The sequence below is a fragment of the Hippopotamus amphibius genome, chromosome 8 (assembly GCF_030028045.1).
Source record: "Hippopotamus amphibius kiboko isolate mHipAmp2 chromosome 8, mHipAmp2.hap2, whole genome shotgun sequence".
Classification (NCBI taxonomy): Eukaryota; Metazoa; Chordata; class Mammalia; order Artiodactyla; family Hippopotamidae; genus Hippopotamus; species Hippopotamus amphibius.
Genome location: NC_080193.1, coordinates 18464660 through 18480220, shown reverse-complemented (window position 1 = coordinate 18480220; position 15561 = coordinate 18464660). Strand labels below are relative to the sequence as shown.

At 48.0% G+C, this 15561-nt stretch overlaps 1 protein-coding gene across 2 annotated transcripts in view; it reads right to left on the bottom strand.

The window, feature by feature from the left end:
• HVCN1 (hydrogen voltage gated channel 1) overlaps positions 1-12078 on the bottom strand; it is a 30343-nt gene extending 18265 nt beyond the window's left edge. The window contains exons 1-3 of one of the 2 annotated variants that reach the window (XM_057746814.1): positions 12027-12078; positions 10770-10851; positions 5860-5899 (exon numbers count right to left, since the gene is read on the bottom strand). In XM_057746814.1, the coding sequence (XP_057602797.1) occupies positions 5860-5880 (21 nt within the window). In that variant the 5' untranslated portion in view covers positions 5881-5899; positions 10770-10851; positions 12027-12078. Of the gene's footprint in view, positions 1-5859; positions 5900-10769; positions 10852-11211; positions 11241-12026 lie in introns of those variants that run through there. The other variant, XM_057746813.1, reaches the window with a different exon arrangement.
• Positions 12079-15561: the final 3483 nt, after the last annotated feature.

Here is a 15561-nt window from a genome sequence, read left to right as displayed (position 1 = left end):
ACCCACAATTAGAGAGAAGCCCATGTGCTGCAACAAAGAGCCTGCATGTCACAACAAAAGATCCCATGTACTGCAACTAAAGACTCAATGCAGCCAATAAATAAATAAATACTAAAAAAAAAAAAAAAAAAGTTCTGAGATGCAATCCTCTCTCCCTTAGCAGGGAAAACTGAGACTTGCAACATGGCAATTGCCACCATCCAGTGGACAGTCCATGGACTCACACCTGGGTCTCTTGTCTTCTGGGTCCAGGGGTCTTAACACACACCCAGGCTGGGTCAGAGAAGTTGTCCCCAACCCCTGCCTTCCATCTGCCTCCCTCAAACCCAACTATCATTAAGCCCTGTGCATTTCAGCATCTAAATGACCCTTGGAAGGCAGCTGTGCTCACCACTATACCAACAACGCTGCATACCTAAATGATCCTTGAATTCATCACCTACTTCTCCCATCTCCTGTTACCTCCCTGCCCCAGCCTCCACCTTTTATCAATACTTGGAGGATGTACCAGCTCCTCACTGTTCTCCCCATCACGCTTACATTCTTGTCCGCAGCCTGAGAGCACTTCTCGAAACATAAGCATGTCACTCCCTGTGCAGAAAAGGCCTAGGGCTGCTGCCCTTAGAAAGGTCTGCTTGGCCCTTGGCTGACAACCAGAAACTTGGATTTGGGGAGGGTTCCCACCTGGTAAGAACAGCTCACTGTGCCCAGACTGCTTGTAAAGACAATGTGGTTTACATTGAACACCTGCTTTCCACTGGGTAGTCTGGAATTTTTGGAGTTTGGAAGGTACCCATGTGACCAGCCCCCAAATAAAAACCTTGGGCGCTGAGTCTCTAACAAGCTCTCCTAGCAGACAATATTTCACATGTGTTGTCACACATGCTGCTGGAGGAATTAAGCAAGTCCGATGTGACTCTACTAGCAGAGGAATCTGAAAGCTTGTGTCTGGTCTCCCCTGGATTTCACCTCCTGCACATTTTCCCTTTGCTGATTCTTCTTTGTAAAAATCTTAGCCATGAGGGGAACTGTAGGCTGAATCCTATGAGCCCTCCCAGCGAGTCACTGAACTGGGGTGATCCTGGGGACCCTAATGCTCTCCCTTATTTGAAACTTCTTTGGTTTCTGATCTTAAAAATAAAGACCCAGGGAATTCCCTGGCAGTCCAGTGGCTTTCACTGTTGAGGGCCTGGGTTCGATCCCTGGTTGGGGAACTAAGATCCCACCAGCTGTGAAACATGGCTGAAAAAAATAAAAATAAAAAGGACCCAAGTGCCTTCCAGAGAGCCATAGCCGTTCTGCACTCTGTGTCCTCTGCCTGCCTATCCGACCTCACCTGTCACCAGTCTCTCTGCTCTAGCCACATGGTCTCCATTCAGCCCTTTGTACTCAACAGGTTCCTTCAACCACAGGGCCTTTGCACATGTGATTTCCTCTGCCTGGAATGCCCATTCCTCTTCCACCTTGTCATTTTTCTTTTTCTCCTTCAAGAGGTTTCACCCAAGCATCCCAGCTCTAAGAAGCTGACCATGTATCTCCCCTGTTGCATTCACACGTGGCCCACACTTCTCCCCAATGGAGATGGATCCACTTGTTTGTGTAATGGAGTCTGTTTCCTCCCCTGCTCCCTGTTAGGGGACTGGGTAGGTGGGTTCCTGCTCATGCCATATCCTCCGTATCCTTTGTGCCTAGAAGATCACAGGTTCCCACTAAACATACCTGCAGGGTGGAGTGAATCCCTCGAGCAAATCTCTCCTCTTGGGGGACTCATGTACCCCAGTGGCTCATGTACTCTACCACCATCTCCCCCCACCCAGTCCCCAGGGATTTGTGTTCTGAGGAATGCCTATTTTTAAAATCAGGGAAGTCTTTAAATAAGCGTAGCAGCTTTTCCTTCTCTAGGGTGGGGAGGAAGTTTGAGGTTCATGAAAATAACCACCACGACGGCTGACTAGCTTGCGGGGGGTGGTACTGCTTGTAGACTGAGGAGCCTGACTGGTGGCCCAGGTGCCCCCAAAGAGGTATTCTCCAGCTCTTCTCTCCATTTCCTGTAGGGTCAGGATCCCTCCTGCAGTGATGGAAGAGTCTGTCGCCCTGCAAGATGATCATGAGGCTGGGTGGAGACGATGTGGGAAATAACATTTAAGGCAGTGGGAACGGTAGTGACTGTAACAGTCCCCAGAGCATCTGCCATTTTCTGAGCTCTGTGCAAAAGCCCTTTGCAACACACAGCAACAGCTCCACAAGGTGGGGACTGAATCCTCTTCATTTACAGGTGAGGAAACAGAGAACAGAGGGGCCAAGCAACGTGCCCCAGGTCACACAGCCAGTGAGTACCAGAGCTCAGATTCCAACCCAGGCTGCCTGGCCCAGAGCCTCCTCCCTCTTGCATGACCTCTTTGAACGCTGCCCTGGACCCGGCCCACAGCTGGTGAAGACCAGTCCTGGGTGGGGAGTTCAGTCCAGTGTTACTCAATAAGAAACACATTTTATATCCTGCCACTTAGTACATACTGACATATATACGTTCTATAACCAACACTTAAGTTAATATGTGAGAGACTTATGTTTTCCACTTTATTCTATTTCTTAAAAGGCTGATTGCAGCCCATGAATGGATTTCAGGAATCACCAATCAGTTGAATTTGAAAAACACGGGTATGGTGGGATGTACTCTGTCTATTTTCCTGGGGGAGGGAGAGGATGATTGTCAGAGAGGCGGCAGTCCTGCCCAAAGTCTGTGAATCAGCCATGTTAACTGGGAAGCATAAGTCAGGCTGCTATGTGTGTTACAAAAGCATAGAAAGAAACGAAAGCATAGAGAGAAAAATATATAGTTACCCAGCTAGAAATCAGGACCTATCACCAGTATGACTGAGTCACCTGGGCCACCCCATCCCCCAACATCTTAGTGATGCTTCAGCCATGGAAAAGATGGGATAAACAAGAGCTCAGGGTGCCCCCTCTTTCCTGCCCCACTGTGGCTCAGTCCCTGGAAGGAGGCCAATGCAGCTGCAGTTTAACCAGTGGCTCTCAGCCCTGGCTGCACATTGGAACCACCTGGATACTTCTAAAAAAACCCAGTGCCTGGGTTCCAGGCCCCAAGATTGTGATTCAGTTGGTCTGGAGGTGGCCTGGGTGTTGGGATCTCCAATGTGCAGCCACGGTCAAGAACCAGCATCGTAAATGAACCTTGTGAGAAATGTGCCAAAGAGCCACAAGGATTTCTAAGCACACCTGGCAACCAGGTTCCCCAGATGTGGCTGGTGACATGCAATCATCCAAGCTAAGGACTAGGTCAGCTGATGGGCTGAAAACCCAGTTTATCCTCATGACGGCGTCAACAGTTCCTGTGTTTCAAGGGTTTGCTTCAGCCAGGCACCCTGCTAAGTGCTTTCCAGGCACTATCTTGTTCAATCCTCACTGTTCCCATTTACAAAAGAGGAAAGCGGAGCCTCAGAGAGGTAGGAAGGGGCAGGGAGCGCCTCTCAGGAGGGCAGCTGTCCACAGCCTGCTGGGGGCCACTCTGGGCAGAGCTGGCTACAGCAAATCAGGTCTGAACCGTGGCTAAAAACCCCACCAGTTTCTCCTACAACAGAGCTGTTCCCACTCCCAACCCCCAAATTAGAGGAGCCGGACAATTAAAAAACTCCTAAAAGCAATCCCATTAAAACAATTTAAAAAAACATAATTAACTTCATCCGGGTAAATTATTAAAAGGAACTTGTTCTTTGAATCAGTAAGAGGCTTATTTGCTACAAGGGATCCTGGTCTAATCTTCTGCAGCTCCCCAGCAATGCCACTGGGGCCACCCCTTCTTTTGGCCCCTGTGCTATGACAGACAGTCTCCCTCCCCCAGGAGTCCCTTGAGGTGTGTCCTTGGCTCTGCATTCCAACACTCTGCTCACCCTGATGTTTCTGTGCCCTCAGCCCCACCCCGCAACTTGTCTCTGTAGCCAGATCCCCTGATGCACCTGGACGCCCCAGTTTTACCTGCTGTCATTCACCCCAATGAGCAGACCCTTACTCCAGATCTATTTCTTTCAGTATTACTACTGTGAAAACATGAGCAAAAAGAAATAAATTCATAATAATCCCAACACACCAAATTTATCATCTAACTTATCTACCCATCTCACTCTCTAACCTGTGTCTTTCACAATTACAGTCAAAGGCTACAGACAACTTTGTATCTTACTTTTCCCCCACTGTTTACATGCATCAGACTTATGCCCTTTTAATAGCCAAGAAATTTACCAAGGAGTCAGTGCTCTCACTGTTGCATTTTCTGATTGTTCACACACCTTCATCACCAATTCTAAGGCCACATTTTCTCATGTATTAACACTTCTGAAATCTGTCTTACAACTGACCAGTGTCAGTGTTGTGTCACATTAGATCACAGCAAGTGGCACATTTTCCTCTTCGTAGCACATAAAATAATGGTGCTTCTACAATCAACGGCATCTTATGTGCTAAGAAACACATAAATTTGTGTTTCTAAATTGTGCTGTAAATTATACTTTTTCCTTTTTATGGGTTGTTTCCTTTCCCGTGAGACGACCAGGTTTGATTATGACCATTTTCATGACTCTTGATACACCCTGTCAAGTTTTTTTCCAGCAATCGTGTGGGTTGATCCAGCCCCTTCTGAGATGTAGGAGTGAGCTGGTTTCACCACAGCATAACTGCCATTGAGCATTTCCGCTTGTTTTCTTGATTTGCCTAGTAGGGAGCTATAAATGAAGGAAACTGTTCCATTTGCCTTTCTGTGAGTATCAGTGATAACTGGAACTCACGGAGCTCTTGTTAGTGGGTGGCAGGCATTAAGCTTCCGTATCTTATCAGGAATTGGCGCAACTCTACAAAAGGTGACTGTCATCCCCCTGCTGGAAATGCCACCATATTTCCTCAGTGCAAAGATGAACATTCTCCCCATATTTCAACATTTCTGAAATCAGAATTGGTGGCATGTTGTAAGTCCCACACTGTAAACAGCTTTAAATCAGAAATACTCCTACAATTAAAGGGGCCATCCATTTGACGACATGCAAGATCGCCACCATCATCATCCTCCTGTGGTCCTCTGACCCTCACACGTGCTTCTCGGACTGTGCCCCATCACGCTGCTGCTACCCTGAGATTCTGGCGCTGCCCTGACAGCTCTACCTGGCCAGGACCCCAGAAAAGCCAAGTGAATAGCTGAAGTGGAAGCCAACACTTCCTCTCCACCTTGCCCCACCCTTCACCACCAATGTCTCCCAAATGCAACAAGCCTGAACCCCAGACATCAAGGACAGAATTTACTAGTCCTGCTCAGGATGGCCGCACAGTACAGGAGGCAGAGCCTTCACTTTGGAGTCGGGCTAGGTTGAAATCTCATTTCTGCCACTTCCTACTTGTGTGATCTTGAGCAAGTAGCTTTACTTCTCTGTGCCCAACTGTCTCTATCTGTAAAATAAGTGGTGGGGAGAAGCCCTTTCGGGCTCAGTTTTGGCCTAGCATTCTGAGACCACTGTCTCCTCAACACCTTCTGGTAAGTCTTCAGCAACAGGGGTTGTAAGTAACTTTCCCCCACTTTCCAGATAAGGAAACCAAGGCACAGGGAAATGAAGGGCATGGCCAAGTGATACAGGTCTATTAAAACGAAGAGCTGGGCTTTGAATGGTCTGTTTCTGATTATCAGGCTATCTTGAGGTTCCTTTTACAGTTTTCACCTCTGTGACTTTAAATACTTTGGTATGGCAGAAGCACCCTGAACACGTGTTTTCCCTCTATCCTGTTAGAAACACCAAACAGAATTATCTTCTCAAGGCTGGGAGGTCCTTTAATGCTGCTGGTCTGCCAGAATTAATTTACCTTTTCATTCCAGGTGGCCATTTTCCTGTTGTCTCTGGATCTGGAAAATAAGAAAACATTTGTTCAGATCTGTCATCCTGCTATCAGTCACCTTAGTATGTGTTTTCCAACACTTTCTTACAGATTATTTTTAAACTGCTTAGGTTAACGGTGTCTGAAAATAGTAAATAATAAAGCTCAAAGCATGTGGAGAAGGATGTACATCCTGAGTATACACCCAAAAGAACTGAAAACAGGCACTCAAATAATACGTGTACACGAATATTCATAGCCAAAAGGTGGAAACAGCCCATGTGCATTAACCTATGAATGGATAAATAAAAGATGTTATATCCATACAATGGAATGTTATCCATTCATAGAAAGAGATGAAGTGGGCTTCCCTGGTGGCACAGCAGTTAAGAATCCGCCTGCCAATGTAGGGGACACCGGTTCGAGCCCTGGTCCGGGATGATCCCACATGCCGCAGGACAACTAAGCCTGTGAGCCACAACTATTGAGCCTGTGTTCTAGAGCCTGCGAGCCACAACTATTGAGCCCATGTGCCACAATTACTGAAGGCTGTGTGCCTAGAGCCCATGCTCTACAACAAGAGAAGCCATGGCACTGAGAAGCCCGTGCACCGCAGCAAAGAGTAGCCCCCACTCACCGCAACTAGAGAAAGTCCGTGTGCAGCAACGAAGACCCAACACAGTCAATAAATAAATTTATTAAAAAAAAGAAAGAAATGAAGTACTTTTGCAACATATATAAATATTGAGTCATTATGTTGTATACCTGAAACTAACGTATGTCAATTATACCTCAATAAAAAATAAAAGATATGGAGCACATGAGTGAACCTCTAAAACATTACGCTAAATGAAAGAAGCCAGACACAAAATGTCACATAGTACTTGGTTCCACTGATGTGTAATATCCAGAATATGCAAATCTGTATAGACGGAAAGCAGCCCGGTGATGGCCAGAAATGAGGGGGAGAGGGGGACGGGGAGTGACTGCTTAATGCGGAAAGGGTTTCCTTTGAGGTGACGAAAATGTTCTGAAGCTAGATAGAGGTGATAGATACCTCAGGAATGGATTAAATTATACTGAATTGCTCACTTTAAAAGTTAATTTAAAAAAAATGTTATGTGAATTTCACTCCAATTAAGAACCAGACAGGGGCTTCCTAGGTGGTTAAGAATCCGCCTGCCAATGCAGAGGACACAGGTTTGATCCCTGCTCCAGGAACATCCCACATGCCGCGGAGCAACGAAGCCCGTGCGCCACGACTCTTGAGCCTGAGCTTTAGAGCCTGTGAGCCATAACTACTGAGCCCATGTGCTGCAACTACTGAAGCCCACGCGCCTAGAGCCCGTGCTCCACAACAAGAGAAGCCACAACAGTGAGGAGCCCCCATTCACCGCAACTAAAAGAAAGCCTGCACACAGCAAAAAAGACCCAACACAGCCAATAAAATAAATTTATAAAAAAAAATAAAAAAAAAGAACCAGACAAACATATGTTAGTGTTGAGATTGCTCTGGAAAGCAGCAAAGAATCTAAATGTCCACCAACAAGGGTCTGGTTGAGTCCGTTACAGTACCTCTGGGGGAGTGGGAGACTCCAGTGCTGTTAAGTTTCCATATGTGGAGCAAAGATGTGCGTAACACAACAGGAGCCCCCGCCCATCACATTATAACATAACGTGTACCGCACGATCCCATCTAGGTGCAAAAATGACACATGCACTTTTAAAAGTCTGCAAGGATAAAGCCAAATTCTTCACAGTGGTTACTACTGGAGAAAGTGGGAGTGATTTGAGGGTGGGGTGGGTATTTTCCTTCTCTTGGCTTCTGGAAGGTCTGAACTTTTACAATGACTATGTGTTACTTCTTAAAACTTATTTTTAACATAGCTGACATAGGTAGTAAAAAATTTAAATACAAAAAGATACTACAACAAGTAAGTCTTTCTACCCCTGTTCGTCCCAGAAACAGCCTCGCCTACCAGTTTCCCACGTAGCCTTCGGAGGTATTCCATGTCTTCCCAAGCACAGCCATATTTATTTTTCCCCCCTTAAACAAACGTGAGCCCTCACACTGCTCTGAACCTTATTTCTCCTTAGGGTGTGGGAGGCTGAAAGATGGCGCCCTCAGCCCTAATCCCCTGAACCTGTGACTGTGTCAATGTATGTGGCAAAAAGGACTCTGCAGGTGTGATGAAATTAAGAACTCCAAGATGGGGGATTTTCCAGGTGGGCAGAGCATAATCAGAAGGGTCTTTACAATCAGAGCAAGAGAATCAGAAGAATAGGAGATACGACTACAGAAGCAGGGACTGGAGTCAGAATGAAATTAGAAGATGTTATGCTGTCTTTAAGATGCAGGGATGAAGTCATGATCCAAAAAAATAAGGGCAGCCTCTAGAAGCTGGTAAAGGCAAGGAAACGTTCTCCTCTGGAGCCTCCAGAAGAACATAGTTCTGCCAACACCTTGATCTTGGCGTACCAAGACTGATTTGGCGCACGTGACCCCTAGAACTGTAAGATAATAAATTTCTGTTGTTTTAAGCCATTGGATTTGTGGTCACTTGTTACAGTGGCCATAGGAGACTAACACAGTGCCCCAGAGATCCTTCTACACAGTGTGTCCTAAAGCAAGGGCACTCTTTGGATGATGGCACAGGATTCCCCTGAGGGAGTGTGTGTAGTTCCATTAGTGACCAACATTCAGATTGCTTCCCAGTGTTCCAGGGAATAACCTTATATATCATGCGTTACTTTTATAATTTAAAAAATATTACCACTTTGAAAAAAAAAAACCCATGAAGACTTAAAGAAAAAAAAGTGTTCTTTTTCTCCCCACAGTACCATGCTTAGGGCACAAGGGACTCTTGGTTTCTTGCTGGTTGACTGGCAGAGCAGCCTCTGCAACCAGCAGAGTTCACCTGCGTGTGTTCCTGTTCCAGCCCCTGGGGGCCTTCACCCTGCTCTCACGAAGTGGGCTCAAGTGGAACCACCACCACAAGTGAAGGTGAAGGGAAAAATTAAGGTGCCCTGGAGATTTCCTTCCTCCACGAGACAGGAAACAGAACTAGCGCATGCATAGAAAAACACCCAGATTCACTAATTCAAGCAACGGAAAATTTAAACCTGCGATAACCTCCCCATTAAACTAGACAAAACACAAATGAAAAAACCCAATGCTTGCGCGGCTGTAGGAAAACCTGCACACATTGCTGGGGATGATTCTTCTAAACAGCCACCTGGTAATAAGTGGTATGTGCCTTCAGAATGACCATACCCTTGACTTGAACACATCAGTTTGGAAACTAACTCAAAAATCATTTGAAAGGAAAAAAAAAAAAGTACAATCTGGACCACAATGTTATAGCAAAGTTGGATATTATGGCTAGAACTTGGAAACAGCCTACAAGCCCCACTGTAGGGAAAAGCTGAGGAAGGCAGTGGGAGGAACGACAATTCTGAGGTCTATGTAGCAATGTAGAAAGGCGGCTGTTGAGCAATGAGAAGTAGAACTCTGATGGCTGTGCACACTGCCTGCAATTGTACAACGTTATTGGAACTTTTACTCTGTGCAAGGCACGGCACTGGGTTCTGGGGAATCCAAGTGAAGAGACGAAAAAAGGTCTGGGCCCTGGTAGGCTGATATTTTAGTCAGGAAACACATAAGTAAGGTAACATTACCCAGGGCGAAGCCACAGAAGGAAAAACAGTAATGCGATAAAAGGGCAGGCAAAGGTGGCTCCTCCGGGTTGGGGCGGTCAGGGAAGGCTTCTGAGTAGGTGACTTTCACAGGGGTCTCTTAATTGCAAGGAGGTACATCACAAGAAGACGGCAGGAAAGAGAATTCCCGGGAGAAGGAAGGGAACATGCACAGACCCTGAGAGAGCAGAGAATTTAGTATGTCCAAGGAAGGAGGAGGAGGCCAGCCTGGCGGCAGTGAGCAGTGGAGTGAGGATGGGGGCAGGAGAAGACTCAGGAATCAATCAGGGCCTGACTAGAGTTCAGAGAGTTCACTAGACATTGCTGAGGATCTGGGGGTCGAGGTTGGGATGCAGAGGAGTGACCAGATTCAGAATATGCTGAGGGGTAGGACTTGCTGCTGGCCGTGGGAGACAAAGAGAGGAGCAGGTTTTGGAGCAAGAATAAGCTAGGCTTCCTCCTTCTTGCTAAACTAGTGGTGGGGGAGGGCTTGGGGAAAACAGGGCAGCTCTGGAATTGTGCAAGTCTCAGCCCAAAGATTTTCAAAACCCTGCGCCCACCAGCCTTTCCCTCGGAGTTAGGGGGGAGGAGTTGCAAGCCCCAGCCTTGGTCTTACTCAAGAAGCTCCCAGCTGCTAGTGGGGCTGTCAGAAATACTGCAGATCTCAGATAGCTCTGACCTGAGGTTGAAGGACAAAGAAGTGCTTTCAGATGGGTGGGGATGGGGGGGTGGGGGGCTGGGCACAGCTTGAGTCAGGCACTGGGCTTAGACTTCACAGCAACCATCTCATTTAATCTTCTCAGCAATGCTCTGAGGCAGTTACCATGCTTAACTCCAAAGCTAAGGATAAGCAAAGGAAACAGACAAAGAAACTGAGGCACAGAGAATCGAAGTCCCATGGCTAAGCCTGCAAGAGCCCTCTGTGCCCAGCGGAGGTGCTGGTCTGGGAGTTCCTGGGTGGGGCCTGCACTGCTCTCTCCTCTCTGTCCTGAAGTTTAACCTGGCCCCAACCCACCATTCTTGTTCCCTGGCACTCCCTATCCAGGCAAAGGATCTGCTGCCCTGGAGGCTCTTCCTGCAGCGATGAGCAGGCTGGCTATCTCAGCCTCCTCCCCTATTCCCAGTACTGACTTCTCTCTGCTGTCTCCCTAGGGGCGCAGGGCAGGCATGATGAGTAAGAGGACGTATGGGTTCATACCGACCTGGGTGACTTCTGGTTCTGCCTCCTTTGGCTGTGTGACCCCCGGCGAGTGGCTTGGCCTCTGTGAGTCTTGGTGTCTTCACCTGTAAGAGGGAGACAAGGATGGTACCTACCTCACCTGTTGCTGCTGCTACTTGGCATGTGATGAAGTGAAGGCACCTGGCTCAGGTAACCATTCCATATAAAAGGGTAGTTCTTATCAACACTCCCGTTTTCAAGGGGAGATGGGCGTGCTGTCCCCTGTCCTCCCTCTCCACTGGACTCTAGTACCCGATGGGCTAGGCAAGGGTCCCTGGGTTATCACTGCCTGCCCATGTTCCCCCAAGCTGGGATACTCTAGAGGCAACCCGGGCCTCCTGGGATCCTGCGGGGGTCCCTGGCAGGCTCGGGCTGGGAGGGCTCAGAGAAGGGCAGCACACCGCGGCCGGCCCAGGAGCACTTACCCAGCGCCCGGCCTGCCCGCGGCCACCGCAGCAACTGCGAGCTGGGCGCCCGCCCTGCCGCCCCGCCGCCCCGCCCACCTGCCTGCCCCTTCCTCCCGCCCCCTCCCGCCCTCTAACTCAGTCAGTGGCTGGTCTCAGGCTCTGGCCCGTGTCTTGGTCCCCTCCCTGGCGCTCGTTCTTGCCTGTCTGTCGGTCTCCCTGCTGGTCTCTGGCTTCCCCCCAACCCAGCCCCCTCCTGCTCCACTGGCTGAAGCCTGGCCTGGGCCTCCTGCAATCCCGCAAGTGGACAAAGGTCCCGCCTGTGGACGCCAACCGCGAATCACGAGAATCCTGGCCCAGGAGACCTAAGTAAGGGAAGGGGTGGGAGGAGGGAACCACTTCCTTCCTCCGACTGGATGTATTGCTGGCGGGTCCACCCTCCTCCCCACCACACACACTCGGGGAAGCAGGGCTGGCTCCTGCTCGCTCCCCTAACCCCTGCCAACTCCTGGTTACTTAAGGGGGGCCCTGAGTGTCCCCTGCACAACATCTGCAGGAAGCAGGTGGAGGGTGGGCAGAATGCCCTAAGGGGTGGCCAACATCAAAGCTGTCAGGATGTCCCTGGATTGGGGGCGGGGGGTGAGGCTGGAGGTGGAGAGGGGGTGCCCTGCAGCAGGGCTGGTATTGGCACGAGGGAGAAGCTTTCCTGCCTGGAGACAGAGCCACCACTGCTCAGGCTGACTAGGGCTCACCCCCAAAACCCAGGCCCAGCTTTACCGTCCCTCCCTTGCAGGGCCAGCTCCCTCACCCAGGCTTCCCCAGCACTCTGTCCATACCTTAGTGCTGGCACTGCTCACACTGGTCTCATTGGCGGAGGTGGGGTGCGGGGGATTCTCAGCTCTGAAGTTGTACTAGCCTTTAGCCTCCTGTGGCTGCTGTAACAAACTACCACAAACCTAGTGACTTCACACAGAAATAACACTTAAAACAACAAAGCACTGGAGGTCAGAAGTCCAGGGGGGCCTCAGGGGGCTAAAAATCAAGGTGTTGGCATGGCTGTGTCCCTTCTGGAGGCTTATGGGGGGAATCCATTCCCTGACTGTTCCAGCTTCGGAGAGGCTGTTTGCATACCTCGGCTCCCACTCTGACCTCTGCTTTTACCATCAGTCTCCTCTAGATCTAACCCTTCTCCCTCCCGCTTTTAAAAGGACGCTTGTGATTATATTGGGCCCACCTGACAATCCAGGATACTCTCCCCATCTCAAGATCACATCTTGACTCAGTCACATCTACAAAGTCCTTTTGTCACGTAAGGTAGCATATTCACAGGTTCTGAGGATTCAGACTTGGATATCTCTGGGACCCCAGTATTCTGCCCACCACAGAGATACTGTTTCCATTAGCCTGCTCCTCCCAGTCCTGTCTCCTGCCTCCTGCTGGGTAGTGCAGGGCTTTCTTAAAACATCTCAGTCTGATCTGACTTCTCAGTCACGTTTTGTTATTACGACAGTCCCATTCTGGTCCCTAAGGCATAGTCTGGTCCATTCTAAACTTCCACTTTATATTTTATTAGAAATTCCCTTCCCACCCGCAAGGCCAGCTAGACAGAGTAGAGAGACCACGTGGATTGTTCTTCCCAGCCCTTCCCCTGTGTTCACTTCCTGAGGGTTGGGGAAGGGAAGAGGGTGAGCGAAAGGTTCAGGTATCCCTTCAGCTACCTCCCACCTCAAAGCTGCAATCCTAACAACTAGTCCTGCCTGTGCTTTTAAGCTGATGATCTCAACAGGCCCTACCAAGGAAAGGCTCAAACGCTGCCCCTGGCTTGACCCTCTGGCTGACCCCCTGCTGGAGGCACTACTATTCATTCTTCCCATGTGCTGCCTTGTTGACCCACACTGCAGTGTTCCTGGGAACGCCTGCCGCTGCCAACCTTTCCTACACCCTGGAGGCTGGGGCCAACAGCAGGGACCTATTTCCTCCTCCTGAGGGAGCTGGTCAGCAAGTCTGGAGAATTTAGCAATGTTCTCAATACTGTTATCTTCACTGGAATCCCTCTACTACTTAGTCTTCTCAGGGGATAGGAAAAGATCTCAACTGTTACATCTTTGGCAGAGAGTCTGGCATATAGCAGGTGCTTTACATTCCATTATGTATGCAAGAGCATAAATTAACAAATGAGTATTGAGCATAATACAGTAAGGGTGGCCACCATCACTGCTTCTATTCAGCATTGCACTGAAGATCCCAGCTAATGCAATAGGACAAGAAACATGAGGTACACAGACTGAAAAGAGAAAAGCTAGGATTTGCAATCAATGTGCTTGTCTACCTAGAAAATCCAAGAGACTCCACAGACTGGCACTGGATGCTGATTGTGTGGCAGGAGCAGCCCTGTTCTCAGGGAGCTCCTATTTAAGTAGTTGAGGCGGTGAGGCCAACAGTCCTTAGGGCAGAGTCACCTACGGTCCACAGAAAGAATCCAAGAGGTCTATAAATGTGGATGGGAAAAGAATTACATCTTAATTTTCATTAACCTCTAACTTAAATTTAGCACTTCCTTCGGTTATGAATGTAGGTAACAAACCACAGCTGTATTAGCAGTCCCCATGATTTTGTAGTCAATCAAAATCACAGATTTTCCATGTTACAATATAGTGTTTGTAGCTATCTCAAAATATAACTTACACTCACCACTACTTCAAAATTACAGTAGTTATTAAACTAGTTCTTAGTTCTTATAGTTTAATGTATTAACAAAGAATTTCATATATTACTTTATCACAATTAGAAAAATAACTGCATTTCAGGATAACTGGGGTCCTTTGTAATATGATGTGTTCTACTTTACACATTTAAAAACATTACCCTGAGAGGTGGACCCACACTACAAAAGAGATTAGAAACTCCTGCTTTAAAGGAAGGATGTGCTTTCTGGTTTGAGCAATGCCAACACAGTTCTCTTTCACAAGGGAGGCCCTGCCCCCACCCCACATCCTTCACATTTCTTATCAAGCAGTAAGCTCAGGAGCTTTCTGGGTGTCCTGCCTTTTGATGTTCATGGAGCATTTTGAAGAAGCTCTAAGCTTTCGGTGTAGCCTGCTTGTGCCCTAGAAGAGCCGGGACAGTGCCAGTTCTGGTTTTACCCAATAGGAAGAGAGAGGGCTATCTCTGCTGATTTTGGTTCCTTCAGGGCAGTGTTTCAGCTGTTGCAGTTGACCACTTCCCTTCCTAGGGGAAAAGCCAGGCTCTAGAAGAATGTACAGAAATGGAAAGGAGAGAGAAGTTGATGAGATCTGAGCCAGGGCTGGGGCAAGGGCTCTGCTTGGATTTCCCAGAGTTACATCTGCCGGCTATGTCAAGAGACTCCTTTTCCAGCAGATATGATTCATCTACAGCAGCAACTGTCACACAAGGATATCTATGTATGATAGGTGTGGGTACCTACGTAAGATAATATAGCCATGTTAAAAGGTCACGGTTATCTCTGACCCCCTTCTCTGGCTCAAACTTCTGCTTCATAGTTCAGAATCACATGAAACGGCAGTAAGAACATAGGAGTTGGCATCAAAGGGACTTGGGTTTAAATCCTGACTCCATCCCTTCCCTTGCTAGCCGGGTGATCTTTCATTAATTTAGCACATAATTTCTGAGCTGTCAGCTATGTGCTAAGCACAGAATACAGAAGTGAATGAGACAGGTTCCACCTCTCTCATCGAACTTACTCTCTAGCAGGAGACACACAAAGACCAAATTATGGAATTATGAAAGAAATGACCAGGAGGTTATGGCAGAGAATAACAGTGGTGGGGATAGAGATAAGGACCCACAAAGGTAGATAGCTGGGGAAGGCTTCTGTGTGACATTTAAATTAATACTGAAAGCGGATATAGAGCTGATCGTAAAGAGAGGGAAAAATCTTCTAAGTGGAGGGAACAGTATGTACAAAGGGCCTGAGGTGGGAAAGAGCTTGGCCTGGTGAGAAACCAAAGGGAGGTCAGAATTACTGAAACATGGTAGGATGGGAAGAAAGTGGTGAGAAGTAAGGTCAGAGAGGCAGGCAGAGGCCAAAGGGAAGGCTGGAGTTCAAAGTACAAGAAGCCATGGGAGTTCTAAGCAGGGGGAGAGTCACGTTTAACATTTTTTTAAATTGTAGTTAAATATATGTAATGTAACTTTACCATTTTAACCATTAGAAAGTGTACAATCGGTGGCATTTAGTATATTCATAATGTTGTGCAGCCTTCACCACTATTCCATTCAAGAATGTTTTCATCATCTCAAAAAAGAAACCCTGTACCCATTAAACAATTACTCTCCATTCGTGCCTACCTCCAGCCCTAAAGCACCCACTGATCTGCTTTCTGTCTCTAT